General features: G+C 38.5%; 1 protein-coding gene across 2 annotated transcripts in view; it reads right to left on the reverse strand.

Annotated features, from left to right (window-relative positions):
• The window catches only part of PDCD6IP (programmed cell death 6 interacting protein), a 34,729-nt gene that overhangs the window by 11,188 nt on the left and 6,694 nt on the right, over window positions 1–16,847 (reverse strand). The window contains exons 2-9 of one of the 2 annotated variants that reach the window (XM_061996264.1): window positions 16,218–16,272; window positions 14,418–14,487; window positions 10,559–10,686; window positions 9,834–9,987; window positions 6,848–6,948; window positions 4,274–4,390; window positions 1,466–1,688; window positions 588–711 (exon numbers count right to left, since the gene is read on the reverse strand). In XM_061996264.1, coding sequence (XP_061852248.1) covers window positions 588–711; window positions 1,466–1,688; window positions 4,274–4,390; window positions 6,848–6,948; window positions 9,834–9,987; window positions 10,559–10,686; window positions 14,418–14,487; window positions 16,218–16,272 — 972 coding nt within the window. Of the gene's footprint in view, window positions 1–587; window positions 712–1,465; window positions 1,689–4,273; window positions 4,406–6,847; window positions 6,949–9,833; window positions 9,988–10,558; window positions 10,687–14,417; window positions 14,488–16,217; window positions 16,273–16,847 lie in introns of both variants that reach the window. The other variant, XM_061996263.1, reaches the window with a different exon arrangement.

Consider the following 16,847-nt stretch of genomic DNA (forward strand, 5'->3'; position numbering starts at 1 on the left):
GTTACTACCAGAACACTTGTTGCATCAGATCAAGACCTTTTCTGCTTCTCACCCTGCCCTGCCAGCGAGGAGGCTGGGGATGCACAAGGAGCTGGGAAGGAGAATGGCCAGGACAATTGATCCCAACTAGCTTCAGGGTTATTCAATATCACATAACATCATGGCCAGTAGAGAAAGTGGAGGGAGTTAGTGGCAAGTGCAGATGGCTGCTTGGGAATTAGTCAGTGAGTGGTGAGCAACTGCACTGGGCATCATCTACTTGGGGATATTTTTCCTTTGCTTTAATTTCTCTAAGTTAGACTCCTTTTCATGACTATTGTTACTATATGTATTTGTTAGTTATACTTTATTTCACTTTAGTTAAACTGTTCTCATCTCAGTCTCCGAGTTGTACTTTTTTTACTGAAGAAAATGAAATCCTATTTGTTCTCTTCTGCAGAAAAGAAGTTCTAAATGCCCCTGCTAGAGCTTCAGTTTGCCACACAGCAATAAAAAACCCTGCTGCTGTCATCTGGCTGCAAGGAAACCAGCGTTTATATGTTGTTCCACAACTCCTCTGGAGAAATTTAACAAGGAGCCATACTTACCCATTTGCCAGATTTGTGGCTTCTCTCATCTGGGCTATTAACCTGTTTACTAGATCTGCCTTTCTCTGGTTATAAACACTGACAGATTGCTGAACTTGCAGTGGAACCATCTTCTCAAACAGGTCTGCAATTAAAGTAGGATAAATTAAGTTGCACTGTGAAGGTAAAAGGACACAAACATCTTCATAGCTCTTTTATTACAGGCTGTACTACAGAGACTGATCTAAACAGCTTAAGATACTTTCCCCCATTCCCCAAGATGACTTAACAAAAATAATAAATCTATTTCTACAGGTCTTTAGATTAGATTGCAGTTTTGGAGACTGAAATTGAGTCAGAAATAATTTAAAGGCATTCTATTTAAAACAATTGTAGGATCACAAATCAGATGTTCCTGAAGGCATTGCTTGTAATTTTGATCCTTTTAAGGAAGAAAATGAGAAACAAGAGACAGGATCATTTTTCAGAACTCCCCTAAAACCCAAGCAACTGAAATTTTTCAGCTTTATGGAAGGCCAGTAACTAGGTTGGCTAAGGCTGTACAACGTGGTACCTTTCCTTTATATTGGTGCTCCTTCTGCAATCAAAAAGGTTGGTTTAATATAGAAAACACAGTTGCTGAGAAGATGTGAGAAAAATCTCTAAGAGAAGGCACATGGCAGAGAATGATTTTTCAAACTGTGGAAGATAAAAACTCTGGAAGAATAAACAAGTAATAGAACAAAATGGAAAAAGCAAGTAGCACTTTGACAAACACTGTTGTAAACCTCATGCAATTCAGAAAGAAATGTTTCCTTTTACATGATACAAATGAGCTTTGCAGGCCCTGTGTTTCACAGGGTAACTATCACCCTGTGCACTCCACACACTTTGCTTACCAGTGAACTTCTGACTGAGGGGAACAACAACTGGAGTAGCCTTCACAAGACTGGCTTTGCCAATGGACTCCAAATCTTTCAGGTCAGGAACCCGGTCATGGTAAATGAAGTCATTGTCTTTTTTGGCAGCTGTAAGCGCACGGTTGATTTTGTCAACCAGATCTTTAACATTTATATATTCATCATAACGAGAAGCCACTGTTTTCACCAAGTCTGCTGCATGCTAAAAAAGAAAGAGTAAAAAAATCCAATACAGTTACAATAAAAATCATAACTTCCCTTTCTCCCTTTTATACATGGTTAGGGAAACAAGACAAGCTTCCCGGTTAGCCAAGTAGCTACTGTCAAAGCATCACATCAATAGCATTATTTCCTTAAGAGAATATTCTGCCTCTCATGTATCAAGGAGAAAACCAAAAAAAGGAGATTTTACTCACTGAAGCAGTTCATTAAGGAAAAAACCCCAAAACAGTAATCAAGTTAATAACTCAGCATAGCCCCATGATGACTCCCCAAAACCAAGTGAACTGATCGTGAGTCAGAAGCAGTAACACTTCAAACACCCATCCTCCAAAAAAAGCCACTATGTCATTTCCAGGTTGTTTCATGAAACCCTCAGCTTGCTTTTGCAGCTACTGCATTGTTTCTCAAACCTTACTCACTTGGACACATTCATAAAAGAAAGAAGCCAGACTTGTCCTTTTCAAATCTGGCACTAACACTCATCTAACCTTGTGCTCAGAAGCTACAGACACTATTCTGGAATCCCACTACAAACTGAAGTGAAACACAAAGTCTGCCATCTCTTTATATTTATCTGCTCAGCCTACCTGCTCCTCCTACATCCAATGTAGTGCATGAGAAATGCATGACAAAACATTGTCCTTTGACTGTACCTGTTCAATCCTGATCACCTTTGTGATGTGAATATGCAAAACCAAAACAGTAAGAAGCAAAGCTGGTCGAGGTTTGCACAAACTCACAACGCTTCAAGAAATCTAACTGGTTGGGATTGTGAAGCAGAATCTGACATGAGAAGTGAAGTACATTTGAAGCTTGCTGATATTTTTTGCCACTTCCCATTGTGCCATAAATCACAGGACAATTGCTTTGGTTTGGCACAATACTAGACCCTCACTAGCATTTGCCAGAAACAGGCAAGAGAAAAAACAGAGATGTGCATACATAGCTTAATTGTGAAGAATTGACATTAATCTCCACACCTCTCAATTTAATCCATCTTTTTATTTCCCTTTTTACAAGCTAAAATAAATAGAGTATTCCTTCATCATTTTTTAAACTCCACAAAAGGATACTAAACCTCTCAGTTACATAACTTACAGGAGCAATACTTAACTGTGGAGAACAGGAATTAAGTTCCATCTTAGTAAATATATTAAATAAGAAGACGCAGGATTTGAACATACAACTACATGCTGTTCAGGAAGCAGTACAAGAAGAAGTCATAACAGGATAATTCCCCCTCAGGCTTCAATAAAAAAATTAAAGGCTGGTTTTTAGTTCGTAGTTTAACTACTGAACATGAAGGACTACTTCTTGCAACACAATAGAAAGAATAAATCATGGACACAGGCTAATTCACTTAATAACAGTAAATTTGATATAGCCAGACCTGTCCAGGGTAAGCAATAAAAGAAAAACACATTAATATTCTATTAGAGTCTTAGAAAAAGAGGCCTGCTAGGCAGAGTTCAAACTGAAGAATAAACAATAGACACAACCTCATCTCTCACCTAGGAATGTAGTTATAATAAACAATCTCAATGGTGGGTGTCAGGAGGTTGGGACATCCCTTTTTTCTATAGTAGATAGTAACAGGACAAGGGGTGAGGGAATGAAGCTGGAACACAAAAAGTTCCACTTAAACATAAGAGAAAATTCTTTCACTGTGAGGTGAGGGAGCCCTGGCACAGGCTGCCCAGGAGTCTCGTTCCTTTGAGGTCTTCAAGATGTGCCTGGACATGTTCCTGGGCGACCTGATCTAGGTGAACCTGCTTCTGCAGGGGGGTTGGGCTGGATTATCTCTAAAGGTCCCTTCCAATCCCTACCATTCTATGATTCTATGAATCTGTTATTACAAGTGCACATAAGCACTTCATTGTCATGCAAACATAAAAAGTTTCAAGCCCCATCCCTCAACAAGTCAATAAAATGCGTGATGGTAACTTTCACAATGTCAACGTTACAGTCTGACCCAAGTATGTCAACTCTCCTGCATGTCAATAAATAGGTACTGCACATAGATCCTACAAAGTCAGTTGAAACTGCACTTGGATTTTGGGTATTTTTTTTCCAAGGACCAGGAGAAAGTAGGATTGAAGAAAGTAGTTATTTTTACTTATGTTTTCCCCCTATTGTACTTAAAACATGAGAAGACTTCATTCATTAAAACATCTATACTCAAGTCCTTCTAGAAGCCAGACATAGAGGCAAAAAACCACCCCTATAAAGCCTACAAATACAACATTTTTATTGAGATTCGGGATTTTAGAACAGGAGTTAGGTAAGGACCAGGCAGAATGTCAATGTTTGGAGGACTTTTAACTAATATTACTTCAGAAAATCTATTAACACATCTGTTACATCAGCTATACTGAGGTAAGAAGTTTATACAGACCTAGCAAGTCAAGCAGTATTAAACTTCATCTTTGCAGCTGCTCATCATTTGATTCATGTGATAAACCTTCTCTGCAACTGCTGAATATGTTTACTCTTATTGATTTGAATCCAGCTTCTCAGCATTTCAAGTCTCCCTGTATCTTTCAGAGAAGGAAAAAAGTTACCTACCTGTAACCTCCCAATTTCTTCACCGAATTTCTTCTGCTGTTTTGCCAGGATGGATTGATGATACTCTGCATTGGCCTGCATAATGCAGTGCTTTGCAGCCAGAACAGGAAACACCTCCTGGAAATAAAAATACTGACCAGGGGAAAGTCCAACCATATTAACCACCACAGACAACATGGGATGCAGGAAGAAAAAGGAAGAAGAAAAGGAAATTAGAATCACCCAATTAATGGTTTAGATAGGTTAAATATTGCAGGCAAATGTCAGAGACTTGTGACTTCACATGGGTTGAATTCATCTGTTGCTGCAAAGTTTTTAACAACAATTATTTTAGATGAACTACAATTTCAATTCAAGCCATGGAGACACAGCATTTACTTCAAAGACTGGAAATGCAGGCGTGTATTAGAAAGGAGAGTTGCGAGAAGACACCCAAATGCCACCAAGACAAAGCCAAGACAAAGTGTTCTTAAAAGAAGTGGAAGAAGACAGGCCTTTTGGCTTCTTGTTGGTTGGTTGTTGTAAGGTTGTGGGGTTTTTTCATTTAACAAAGCAATTACACATAAAACAGCAGCAGGTCTATCAATAAAGTAACTTGACAATGATTAAAGCAAAGAGTAAATAAAGAGAACCAATAACTACTGGCATGAAAAGCAATTTAAAAGTCTAAAAATGACTTTTATGTGAAGGCACTTGTCTTTGCAGGATTACTAAGACATGAACAGAACATTATGCTTCAGCCCACAACATAAGCACTGATCAAGGATTTGGCCTTACTTTACATCTTAAATCACAGAGCACTGGAAAACCAGAGCAGTTTAAGACCTCCATATACAAAGACCTGCTTCTTCACATCGGTGTAAACTTGCTGTGTCCACCTAGATGGGAGAACTTGGAAGACAAAGCTGTGTGGGAGGCCTTACAACTGGAGTCTGATGCATCAAGTCAATCTCTGTTTCGGACTCCTAAACCCATAACTCTTCTCATGGATGGTGTGAACACGTGGAACTAACAGACCTCATTAGGGTCTTTCAAATAATCAATTGCCAGCTAACTTGGCACCTGGAACACGGAGCACATCTAGGGCTTAGAAAGGCCCACAAGAACAAAAGACAAAGCAATGGCTTTAGTGTATCTCACTGCTGCTCAGAAATCAAACAATACCTGTGAGCAATTGGCCCAATCTGTAAAATGCCACAATGCATGAAACAAGTATGTGCATACATAAAACAATCCATCAAGTTACAGCCAAGTAAGATCTCAATTTAACTTGAAATTAACCATTTCTTTCCATAATATATAAAAAGCTTCTGACTGGTCTACAAAGGCATTTGTGTCATTTAGTGCTTAAGAAGCAAAACATATACTTTTACTTTAGTACAGTAGCCCTTACCCACGCAGTTTCTATCATTATCACCATCCCAGTCTGCATTAGAAACCAGAAGGTGAAAAAACATTATCTGATTCTTCCCCCTCACCCCCACAAGGAGTAAAAGTAGCTGTAGCAAATACTTTGACAAATTACTTAACCAAGGCTGCATATTAAGTTACAGAACTATTTTCATTGATCATAAGTAAAAATACCTTTAATATTCTTTCTAGTCTATTTTGAGGTAACCTAGTGTATTTCACAAGGGTAACAAGAGACACCACTGCAAATTGGAATGATTATTTGACAATTTAGAAGCTACTATTGAATGAAAAATCACTGCAAATTAGCAACAAGGGATGTTTCCCAAGGACATGCACAAGAAAGTAAGAAGTAAGGAAGACAAACTCCGAGATATGAACTAGATACAAATTTCAAGGACCCAACTATACCAAAAGGAAGACAATCTTATCCAACTTTACATTTATAACACTGCACAAAAGCTTTTTCTACTATTTTGTGATTTGAATGTAACTGAGACATTTGATACACTGAAAACTTGCTCATTTTCAAGTTCTTGTTACACAGTATATACTCAGAGCATGACAAAAATATCCTTATGCATCTTCCCCAACCAACAGCACTCAAATGAACACTCAAGACTAACCTGAGTTAACTGACAAGTATCAAGGTGATTTTGGTGTGAAGGAAGAAGAGTAAGCAGCCCAAAGGACAGAAGACACACTGACTTCCTGTCATGTTTTCCATGGACAGGTAAGTGAACAGTACCACTGCGTTCATGCAGCCAACATGAGAGTAAGTTTCACATCAATACATTGAGACTCAAAGCCAATTAAGCCCCATTAGAAAGTGTTAGTTTGAAACACAGATTTTAGTAAGACATTAAGTACTGAGAAGGCATCTTGAAATGCTCTCATTAACATTTCAGGTCCCTTCACATAGAATTCCTTGCAAATAAACACCCTTCATGTAATAGGATCTTTCTTATTTACAAAAACTACTATCCTTTGCCTTCTAGATTCTTCACTGCATTTGAAATGACAGATTCATTTCCCTGAAATGCAGCAGTATGTCACCTCTTCCTGAGGATTAATTTCAACTGTATTTCATCAAATGCACTGTGAACAATAACAGCTACTCACGATACCAGCAAATCCTACTTTACTTCCATGAGAGTTACTAACCTTGGGCAAAGTATCTTTGTATTGACATTGTTTGTAAGCATCACCATAGTAATCTGCAGCTTGATTGGCTAGTTTAGCTATGATACCATCTTTCATTTTATCTGGGAGAAAGGGAAGAAAAAACAGAACAATTATGATTATCATCAGTTTCTCCAAGTAAACAGGTAAATTCATCTTCCAACAGCAACAACTCTAAGGACATAGCTTTGCATTATTTCTCAAAGGTAGGATCCCATTCTTCTCTCTTGACATCCAGCAGCAGCTTCCAGATTTCCTACTTCCATCACAACACTGCAGGTTCAGTTAGTTGTCCAAGAAACTTTTTGGCAGCTGCTGGCATTTATGCAGGAATAAGAATGATGCTTTACTAATGGCAAGCTGCCAATAAAAGCCACAGTCCCAGTCTAATTCTGGCAGCTTGTTCCCAACCCTTCCCTTGTGCCAGCACAGGCATTTATGCAACCACAGTAAAAGAATTTAGCTGAAACCTAGTTAAAACAAACAGTTATTTCCCCACAGATCTGTTCTCTAACTCAACTCTATGTCAGGACTCTCAAAAACTTGCCAAAACACAAAAGAGAAGAGACTGGTCCTTTCCATGGCAGCCTGCACCATTGTTAGGTTATAGTGAGCAGAGTAACAGCCAGTGAACGTAGGAATAGCATTGCTAGACATAAACAATCACAGTCACTCCTCTACTTCCTATCAGACCTGGATGTGCAGAAGCAGTATTCTCTACTTCACATCCTCACCATGTTCCTAAAACCAAAACTGTTACAATAGTCATGTGCTGCATCTATCTTAATCTCCTTTCATAGTCACCTCTGGCCTGCACTAGCAATTCATCCTTCCAAGAGAAGGCAGGCAGTCCATGCTAACATTGTCCATCCACTGCAAATAGTGTCTCCTCTGCTTCAGGTGGTTTTTATGTCCTGCCAGATTAATAAGCTGAGTGGGGGTGTTGGGGAGGTTAGGAAACCTGCAGAGTAGGATTAATTACCCAAATTACATCAAAAGAATCCCCAAGTGGTCTGCTGATTCCAACATATCCACACATCTACCTACATCACTTCAGGCATGAGCTATGATGAAACACACTTACCTTCTAAGAGGTAAATGCATTTAAGGTATGCCAGAAAGATCTTTTCACTGTGGAACAGAATTTAGATGGCAAACGGAGAAAAAGGAGCTTACAAGATGTAGCAATTTCTTTGTTAGAATATTTTTGTCCAATGCACTACATCACTTATAAAACCAAAGCAAGTAAGATGTATAGAAACTGTCCTTCCAGCCCCACCTAGTGTGTGGCTCTTGCATCTTCTTTCATAGAGCCTGAGCTCTAGGAAAAGAAACAAGTGTGGGCATATTAACCATCTTTCCATTAACAAAGAAATGTTGAAGGACACAGATTTGTCCACGCAGACAGCTTGGAAAGCATCTTTCACCATCAGGCACTTGAGTTTTTACTGACATGTCTTTAAAATACTACAACTACAATGCAAGCCTTGAGAGAGAATAGAGAGCACGTGCAGATTTAAAGACACTAAAGAAAAGAATAAGAAACGGTTCAAAAATTTAACTGATCTGTACTTGCTTAGTGGAGTCAGATTCAATTGAATAGCTCAGGTTTTGCCAAACACCTTCACTTTCCCTCAACTTGTGAATAAACTCAGTTCTATCAGAAATCCAGTTAGCTGCTGGTAACTTGCTAAATGGACCATCTCATCTGAGAAAAACAAGGAGATTGCAAGCAATGTAAACAAGTGTAGGAACAAGCTAAATTTGAGTTCTCGTATCAAACTTCGAAGCTTTTCCACTTGAAAAACAGGTTTCTGAACTTAATCATGTTATCAAACATGATTCTTCACAAAATGTCTTTCCTGACAGGGAAGAGAACCTCTACATCTGGCAAAATCCACAGCCTCTATAGTCAAGATTATTATTAACCTTATTGTCCTAACACTGGAACACTTGAGGTCTTGGGAATAGTCACAGAAATCTTAAGTTCACTGGGTACATGTGGGTTTTGGATGAGCCCTGCTTTGGCTTTTTCATGTTTAGGATAAGAACAAATCAAGCAGATGACAGAAAGGTTTCACACTTTAAGGTAGAAAGGCTACATGAATTTTCAGTGATCTTCCCTGTGAAATAGTTTCCCAGTTAAGATAACCTCATCTTCCTCCAATGCATTCCAAACAATGGGGAGAGAGCAGCTGGGGCACAATCATGTGCCACCTTTATGTCCTTCATTCTGCTTTCAGATACCTGAAACTTCTTGTAAATACAGACAGAAGAGCAGAAGCGTGAAGAATAAAAGGTGTTGTACTGAAGCTAGCACTGTTCCACAGGAAAATTCTTTGAAGCACATGGTTTTTTAATAGTTGTATTAAAATACACAGCCTCTGCATCAGTTTCAATCAGTCTTTAATAGCTTGGGATGTAATATTTTGTTCTACCTGCCCAATTTTGCTTCCCAAGTTAAAAGTGGGTGTTCTCAAAGTTAGACTTGGTCTAAGAGTTCCCCTGTAAAAATTAGGGGCGATCAAATAGAACTTGGTTCCCCTAAATTTTTAAGAAACTTAAGAAATCTAAGTTCTCAGTAAACCACTCCCCAGACAAAGCAGAAAGGGAGCAGTGGCAAAACCCTTATGCACCATTTCCACCACTCTCAGCTCTTTTAGAGAAGGTCTTTTGTTGTCAAGGGGAAAAGGAAAAAACCTAAACCAACAAAAACACTTGGTCAAGATGAAGTCTAATGGTTTTTGACATAAAAACAGAGGGCAAAAAATGGAACAACTGCATTGTCAGGTGAAGCTTAGATAAATTATTCAGTAGCATCTGTAGTTTGTGTTTAACCAACTGCAAAGTGATCTGAAACAGTGAAGGCAAAATAAAATATTTACAAGTTATTGACTTAAAACACTTGCAAAAGTTCATGGAAGTTGCAATGAACATATAAACAGACAAATCAAAAGTTAAGATATACCTCTTGTAGCTTTCAGAAAAAAGACTTCTTGTGCTTGAGCCAACATAATAAGACTGAGAGTTCCAACTGTGTCTGGAGAGATGTCCACTGTGGGTTCTCGGCTCAAGGCTGACAGAACTGTGTCTTTAATGTGTTGGAAAGCACCACTTGCAAACTAAGCAAGAGAAAAATCATGTATTATCATTCATGTTTCCAACAGACTTTTTTCCTCTTAGAATAATACACACGACAAATAAAGAGAGCGCTTTTTTGGTACATGTTATTGTTTAGCCCCTAAAAACAATTTCTTGGGATCTCTTCTTGAGGCCACATATTTATCAAGATGGACTGTAAGTGAAGGTACATTGCCTACATCTAACAGTATAAGAACAGGGAAATTCTAATGCATTACACAAAGAACAAAGATTTTTACTTTTTATGAAGTTTAAAGAACTAAAATTATCAAATATTAAGTTGGAAGTTACTAGTGACCAATATGCTTGAAGGAAGTGGTACAGGGAACACCATGCAATGAAATCCTTCACAGCTGATCACTAAAACATGAATTAATGTCAGGTACTTAGCCAACCCACCTTTGCAATAAGAGAGGAAAAACATATATATGCACATACATGAATGGATATATATATATATATATATATATACACACCTTTAAAACTGAGATACTTATTTGATGTCCTAAGATGAGTAATTATGACTTGCTAAGCATAAGCAAGGAGCCATACCTGATAGTGCTTAGCTGCAGCTTTTAGTCCTTCATCGTTATCTAAATTCTGTTCTGCTGCAATCTGGCTTGCCAGTGCTCCACAGTTGAACAACACACAGGTCTTCTCATACCCCAAACTTGCCAGAGCTGCAATCAAGACAGACTGTTACTCATACTGTTAAGAAAAACTCCAGTGCTCTAGGATCCTACAGATGAGGCCAACGCTAGTAATATCTATACTTAGATTTAACTGTATCAATAGTTTAAAGCCAAAAGAAACCCCAATCATATTGATCTTTTAAACTCCAAGTCTTGTTATCCTGAACCCTTACATAGTCTAACTTAGTACTTGCACAAAATGTTCTGACTTGAGGAACTACAGTGGGGCATAAAGCATAGAAGTGACAGTAGGTAAATCCACACAAAACCCTAAATAATTTGAAAGCCTTTTTAACTAGAGAGCAGCCTTTTGGCACTACAGAAACATACATGCTACTGAAGGATCATCTGAAATAGAAGTGTCCATGCATTAATCACTTTGCAATAACTACCCAATAACATGCTCTTAGTGTATCTTGAATGCAAGACTAACTATCCTTCTCTCATGCAGGCCAAAGATTTTTAGGTGCGCTGTCTTATCATCTGTTGAAATGCAGAGAATTTTTGACCTCTCAAAGCTGTTGTTTCAAATGGAAAATGCTGACAAATATCATGGTCAAACATACTGAAATAGCTAAAGATTTACTTGGTTAAAACTTGTGCTTACTAAGCATGGCTTGTTCAGACTCAACTCCTGCAGTACTTCCTAGTCCCAGAGGATGGAGCCCACACTTTTAGAAACAGTAATACCTGAAGAGGAACCATTTTGAATCTATTAATTGCTTTCAAAAGGTTACTGGCCATATAGAAATGCTGGAAGATACTAAAGATTGCAGATACTAGTTTCCTGCTACTGTTAAAAAGCATCTAGACAGTCTTCTAAGAGAAGAGAGTCCAGCACAGGGCCACCAAGATGATCAGGGGACTGGAACATCTTTCATAAGAGGAAAGGCTGTGGGAACTGGGGCTGTTTAGTCTGGAGAAGAGGAGACTGAGGGGAGATCTTATTAACATTTACAGATATCTAAAGGGTGGGTGTCAGGAGGTTGGGACATCCCTTTTTTCTATAGTAGCTAGCAACAGGACAAGGGGTGATGGGATGATGCTGAAACACAAAAAGCTCCACTTAAACATACGAAAAAGTTATTTTACTGTGAGATGAGGGAGCCTTGGCACAGGCTGCCCAGAGGGGTTGTGGAGGCTCCTTCCTTGGAGGTCAAGACCCGCCTGGACACGTTCCTGTGCGACCTGATCTAGGTGAACCTGCTTCTGCAGGGGGGTTGGACCAGATGATCTCTAAAGGTCCCTTCCAACCCTACTATTCTATAATTCTAATACAGAAAACTCAACTAGTGAATTTTCAATTTCAAAAACTCAGGTACAACTTCCAAGTTACCCCTGAAACAGGAAGGTACCAAAGAGACTGGATGTTCATTTCATTTTACAAACATCCAGAGTCCTTACACAGGTACATAATTAACTACTATACCTCTGAAGTTTCTAATGTTACCACTCCCTGCCTTGCACTGTTTTGACATTAGCAGCCATATATCTTCATGCCATTTTTCCACTCTGTCTCCCTGAGTGAGGAGTTACAGTCCCTCTATTTCACCAACATAATAGTCATTTATATAGATCACCTCTCTTTTGTAGTTTATTTCCCAGAACTCCTCTAAAAAGATCTTGTATAACTTACACATTGTTCCAAAGACTAAAACACGGCAAAGAAAATATGGCTTTAAAATTCTTAAGAGCAAAATTACTTATGCAAAATGACTTTCTCCTCTGGACTGCATCTCAAGTGTGATTTACTACCATGAGAACAGCTGGTTAGCAATATAGATTTTCCTGGGCTCATCTGTTTATAGCTCTACCTATTAACTTAGCCAACATATTTCAGATGATATGCCATGCTGTGAACTGGGTCACTTTCCAAGCAGTGATTCTCAACTACACCCCCACGACAGAGGTTTGGGATTCAGGGGAAGATGGGCAGAAAACAGTTTGTCACCACAGCAAGAACCAGAACTCTCAAGTCACATCTCTGCATCTTGGCCCCAAGGAAGTCCAAGTAGCTTTACACTGAATTTCCATCTGGAGATTCAGGATTGCCTCCTCTCAAAACACAACAGAAATGTTGCTCCCTCAGTAACTGAAAACACTGTGTTTTACATTGGGAAACCCCATCACCAATTCTTATCTGAACTAAACACACACATATGCTGTAGCTAACCCGGAGAGCAACACGTGGATAACCAGTGACACAGCACTTTTAATACACAATACAAGGCTCCTTTTTTTACTTCCTTTCCACTTAGTCTACTTTAAAGCTGAAAAATAAGTTACTCCATTGCTTGTTAACTCAGCATTACTCACATCTCAGTTTTCACAAGGACTGTTACATAAATCTCTGTCCATCTGCCTCAGATTATTTAGCCTAGTATATAATTAACATGCAGACAAGCAAGCTTTCTCAAGCTGCTGTTAACACCACATCTATTCCAATTCTCAAGGTAATCATCAACATTATGATTACTAATTCTTCTTCTCACAATCATTATAAATCCCTGATGATTCACAATTTTAAGTCATAATTAAATATCCTGAACTTCACTATGAAACAGGTTCAATCATCACCAAATAGTAGCCCCAAAGAGGACAGGTAATTGAACTCCAAGAAAAAAAATCCTACAGTATTCTCAGGAAGGTCTCCAATTATCCAAAGGGCATCTCCAAACAGTTAATAAATGAAGCAAGGGAAGGTGTGCAGCATCTGCTTAGGCACAGGAATGCAGTGTCTTGTTACACATACAGTTTACAGAAGTGCAACTTGAGCAGGTGCATTCAGAATATTGAAAACTGTGAAGGCTTCCAGTAGTTGCAACAGAGAACTACATAAAGGACAAAAATGTAAAAATGAGACCAAAAAGAGAGTAAATAACACTTTTCAAGCTTTGTCTGGAGCTTCAAAACAGCAATGGTCATCCTGCAGTGCTAGTCATGATGAACACTGAAGAATGATGACACATGACAGAACAGCTCCCCACTTAAAAGAAATTAGTCTTAGTTTCTCTGCTGGTAAGCGTTCCCAAATCCACTTAATGACACTGAATTTGCAGTGCAGAATTGTCACTATATGACTAAATGAAAATAGAGACTCAAACTCCTTATATTTGCAGGAAACAACTACATGTTTTGTTTCTTTCCAATTGTTCAAATCTGTATGAAAACACTTCCAAAAGAAGGGCTAGGAGAACAACCTCACAGCACAAGCAGATCCTCTCACCCTCTTGAATGACATGTGACATCAGATAAGGTTACTGAAACCAGTTACCATCACTACCTTTCTGGAGGAAATGCATACAGAAGCACATGTCCAGGACTTTATTCACTTAAAACAGTTCAAGCTGGCTCACTAAAAATCTGCTACTGAAATTGAATTTGACCATCTCTGACTTATGTCAGTTTCAGTTGCTTAGAGAAAAAGTCTAAGGAGCAGACAGAACAATTATTATTAGACTGTACAATTGTGCCACTGCAAAACAAGTCTCAATTTGATGAAAGTTATTTACACAGTGTCCACTAACTCATTACCAATGTTGAAGTGATTAATCTGTTAGCAATACAGCTGGACTCATTTGAAAGCTACATTAGCAACATAGCTGGAATCATTTGAAAGCTACACTGAGAGTATCAGAAAGACTATTAACACTTCAGCTATATAAACATTCTCAACATTTAGTATCATTAATACTTTTGCTGTTGGTACATACACATACCCAATTTGGCAGATCCTCCAAACAGTGATCCTTTATCAAAAGCATCTTTCCATGTGAATGTTACACAGATCTGAAAGTTATGAAAAAGACTTTTATTGCTAAAATTCAATATAAAATAGCCAATAAACACCCCAAATTCACACAGTTATGTCATATTCCATTGATGTAAAACATTAAATTCACTTGTAACACTGAAAACATTCTGGAAGATTCAGGAAATCAACAGGAATTCATTAAAAAAGGGGTTTTTCTGTTCTGATGTTTGCTCAAAACATTTCAAGCAGACAAGACAGAAATCCTCCAAATAACCTTTCAGCTCTGCTCATCCTCTGAAGTGACAAATGAATTAGTATTTCAAAACCAATACACCTCTCCCAGTGAGTCTGACAGTCAGGAAGAGTCACAGTTAAAGGAAACCACCCAACCAGGTAGTTCACATTGTTCCAAGTTATTAATGTCCTTGGGACTGGTTAAGAATCAATCTCATTTGTTTTTGAGTGAATTCAATCACAGCATTATCAGGAAACACACTCAGGAAAGAGAAGGCAGGTAACAGTGTCATGTATATTACACTTCAGCATGTACTCATGGCCTGTGCAAATACTTCACAGAATCTGCTTTGAAGTTTCACAATTGGATTCCCTATTCAGCTGATCAAACCAGTTTTAAGAAACTGGTATCAGACCAGAAAAGATAACTAAATTCCTTATTCTCCACAAACATTTTAGAACGACTTAAGAAAGCACACAGCACTGTTTGATAAGGTATTTTCCTCTAGCAGCAATGCTGGTTCAGGAAATTCTGGTCCCCAGTTCTCCATTGCTGCTTCCACTGATCATCTGTTCCCTTTGATGGAACAGTTTACAGAGCTGTAGAACTTGCTCCCAAAGTTTTCCGTGTCTCTGAGCTTGCAGATCACCACATCAAAACACTTGCACACTACAAACCAAGTGCAGTTCTTGGCTACAAGTGAATGCAGCTACATGCAAAGCTTCAGTCACTTTCAACTGCATTAAAACTATTCCCTTACTTGTAAACTCTAAATCTGAAAGAAATGTCTTCTTGTAATCATAACACTACCATTTAAATACTATTTGATCAGGAAAGAAATGGATAGTGTGCTATTTATAAACACATCTAAAGAAAATCTACATCTTCTTCCACCAAAATACAGATGGCTAAAGGTCTATTCCAGTCTCCACAGGAGGAAGACCTCAAAAGGCAAGAGTTCGGCTGAATTTCTCCTTAAGAGACAGAATTCTGAAGAAATACAGTAGAAAAAAGCAGCTTAAGAAACAACACAAATACATAAAAGTTATGTAACTTTATAGGTGCAGAGGCAAGAAGAGGGAAGCTTTGAAGGGGGCTTATTCTTTTAGCTTTTGTGAATTAAACATCTGTGCTACTTGCAAAAACAATGATATTCTACCTGTTACAAAAGGGTTTCCCATAGGAACTGTGTTTCAAAAAACCTTTACAACACAGTATGAAATAGGCTTCATGGAAAAAGGGAGAGATGAAGAGCAATCAGCACAGCACAATTCTTTCACATGCAGAGCACAGTGACCACAGCCCAAGCCAAAATGTTTCCGAATCTGTAGTCATGGCCACTAGAGGTGAAGTTTCAATACAGACTGTATGTGAGCACTGACAAGAAAATAAACAGATTAGGAAAATAAGGCTCAAAGAGACTAAATGTCTTGCCCAAGAGAAATACTGTTTACTGGATTAGATGCAGACCTGGAAGTCACACATCATTGCTACCATGATTCAGCTTCACTGTTTGGCAAGTCTTCTTACCTGATTTTCAGAGAATGGAAACTTTGGTTCAATTGAACACAGCTGATCATAGTACCTACAAAAAAAAGGAAAAAACAGGTATTAGATGAATGGAATCAAAGTTTTGGTTTTTACATCTACGGAGAAGGCAGCAAAATCCCCCACACAACTTTTGGGAAGCTCATCTGAAACAACAATGGAGTTGCAGGACAGACAGAAGTTTTGCCTGAAGGGGTTTTTTTCAGCATAGGAAAGAGTTCAATAGAAGGAAGCCTTCCACAGAGAACATGGAAACCCTATCACAGTCTGCAGAAGAGTATCACAGACAAAGCTAATCTCTTCTGCTCTCTGAGGGTGGATTAGAAAAGCATGTCATTAAAAGGGGTCCCAGTATACATACAGAAAGACCACGAGTCCAGACGACATCAAGTCATGGTGCAAAAGTAAACCAAGTACAGCATTTAATGTAATCTTAACAAGCTACACTGCACTCTGTTGATGTGAACATTACCTCCCACTTCCCTAAAATTTCTGACTCATTTGTTCCAACTTCAGTGTCTTTGAAATTGGTGTTGGTTGGCCTCGCACAGCATCAACTGGAGTGCCTAACCTGTGACAAAAGTTTTCAGTTGTAAACTTAGTTTTCATTAG

Source organism: Colius striatus, chromosome 5 (genome assembly GCF_028858725.1).
Source record: "Colius striatus isolate bColStr4 chromosome 5, bColStr4.1.hap1, whole genome shotgun sequence".
In the NCBI taxonomy this organism is placed as follows: Eukaryota; Metazoa; Chordata; class Aves; order Coliiformes; family Coliidae; genus Colius; species Colius striatus.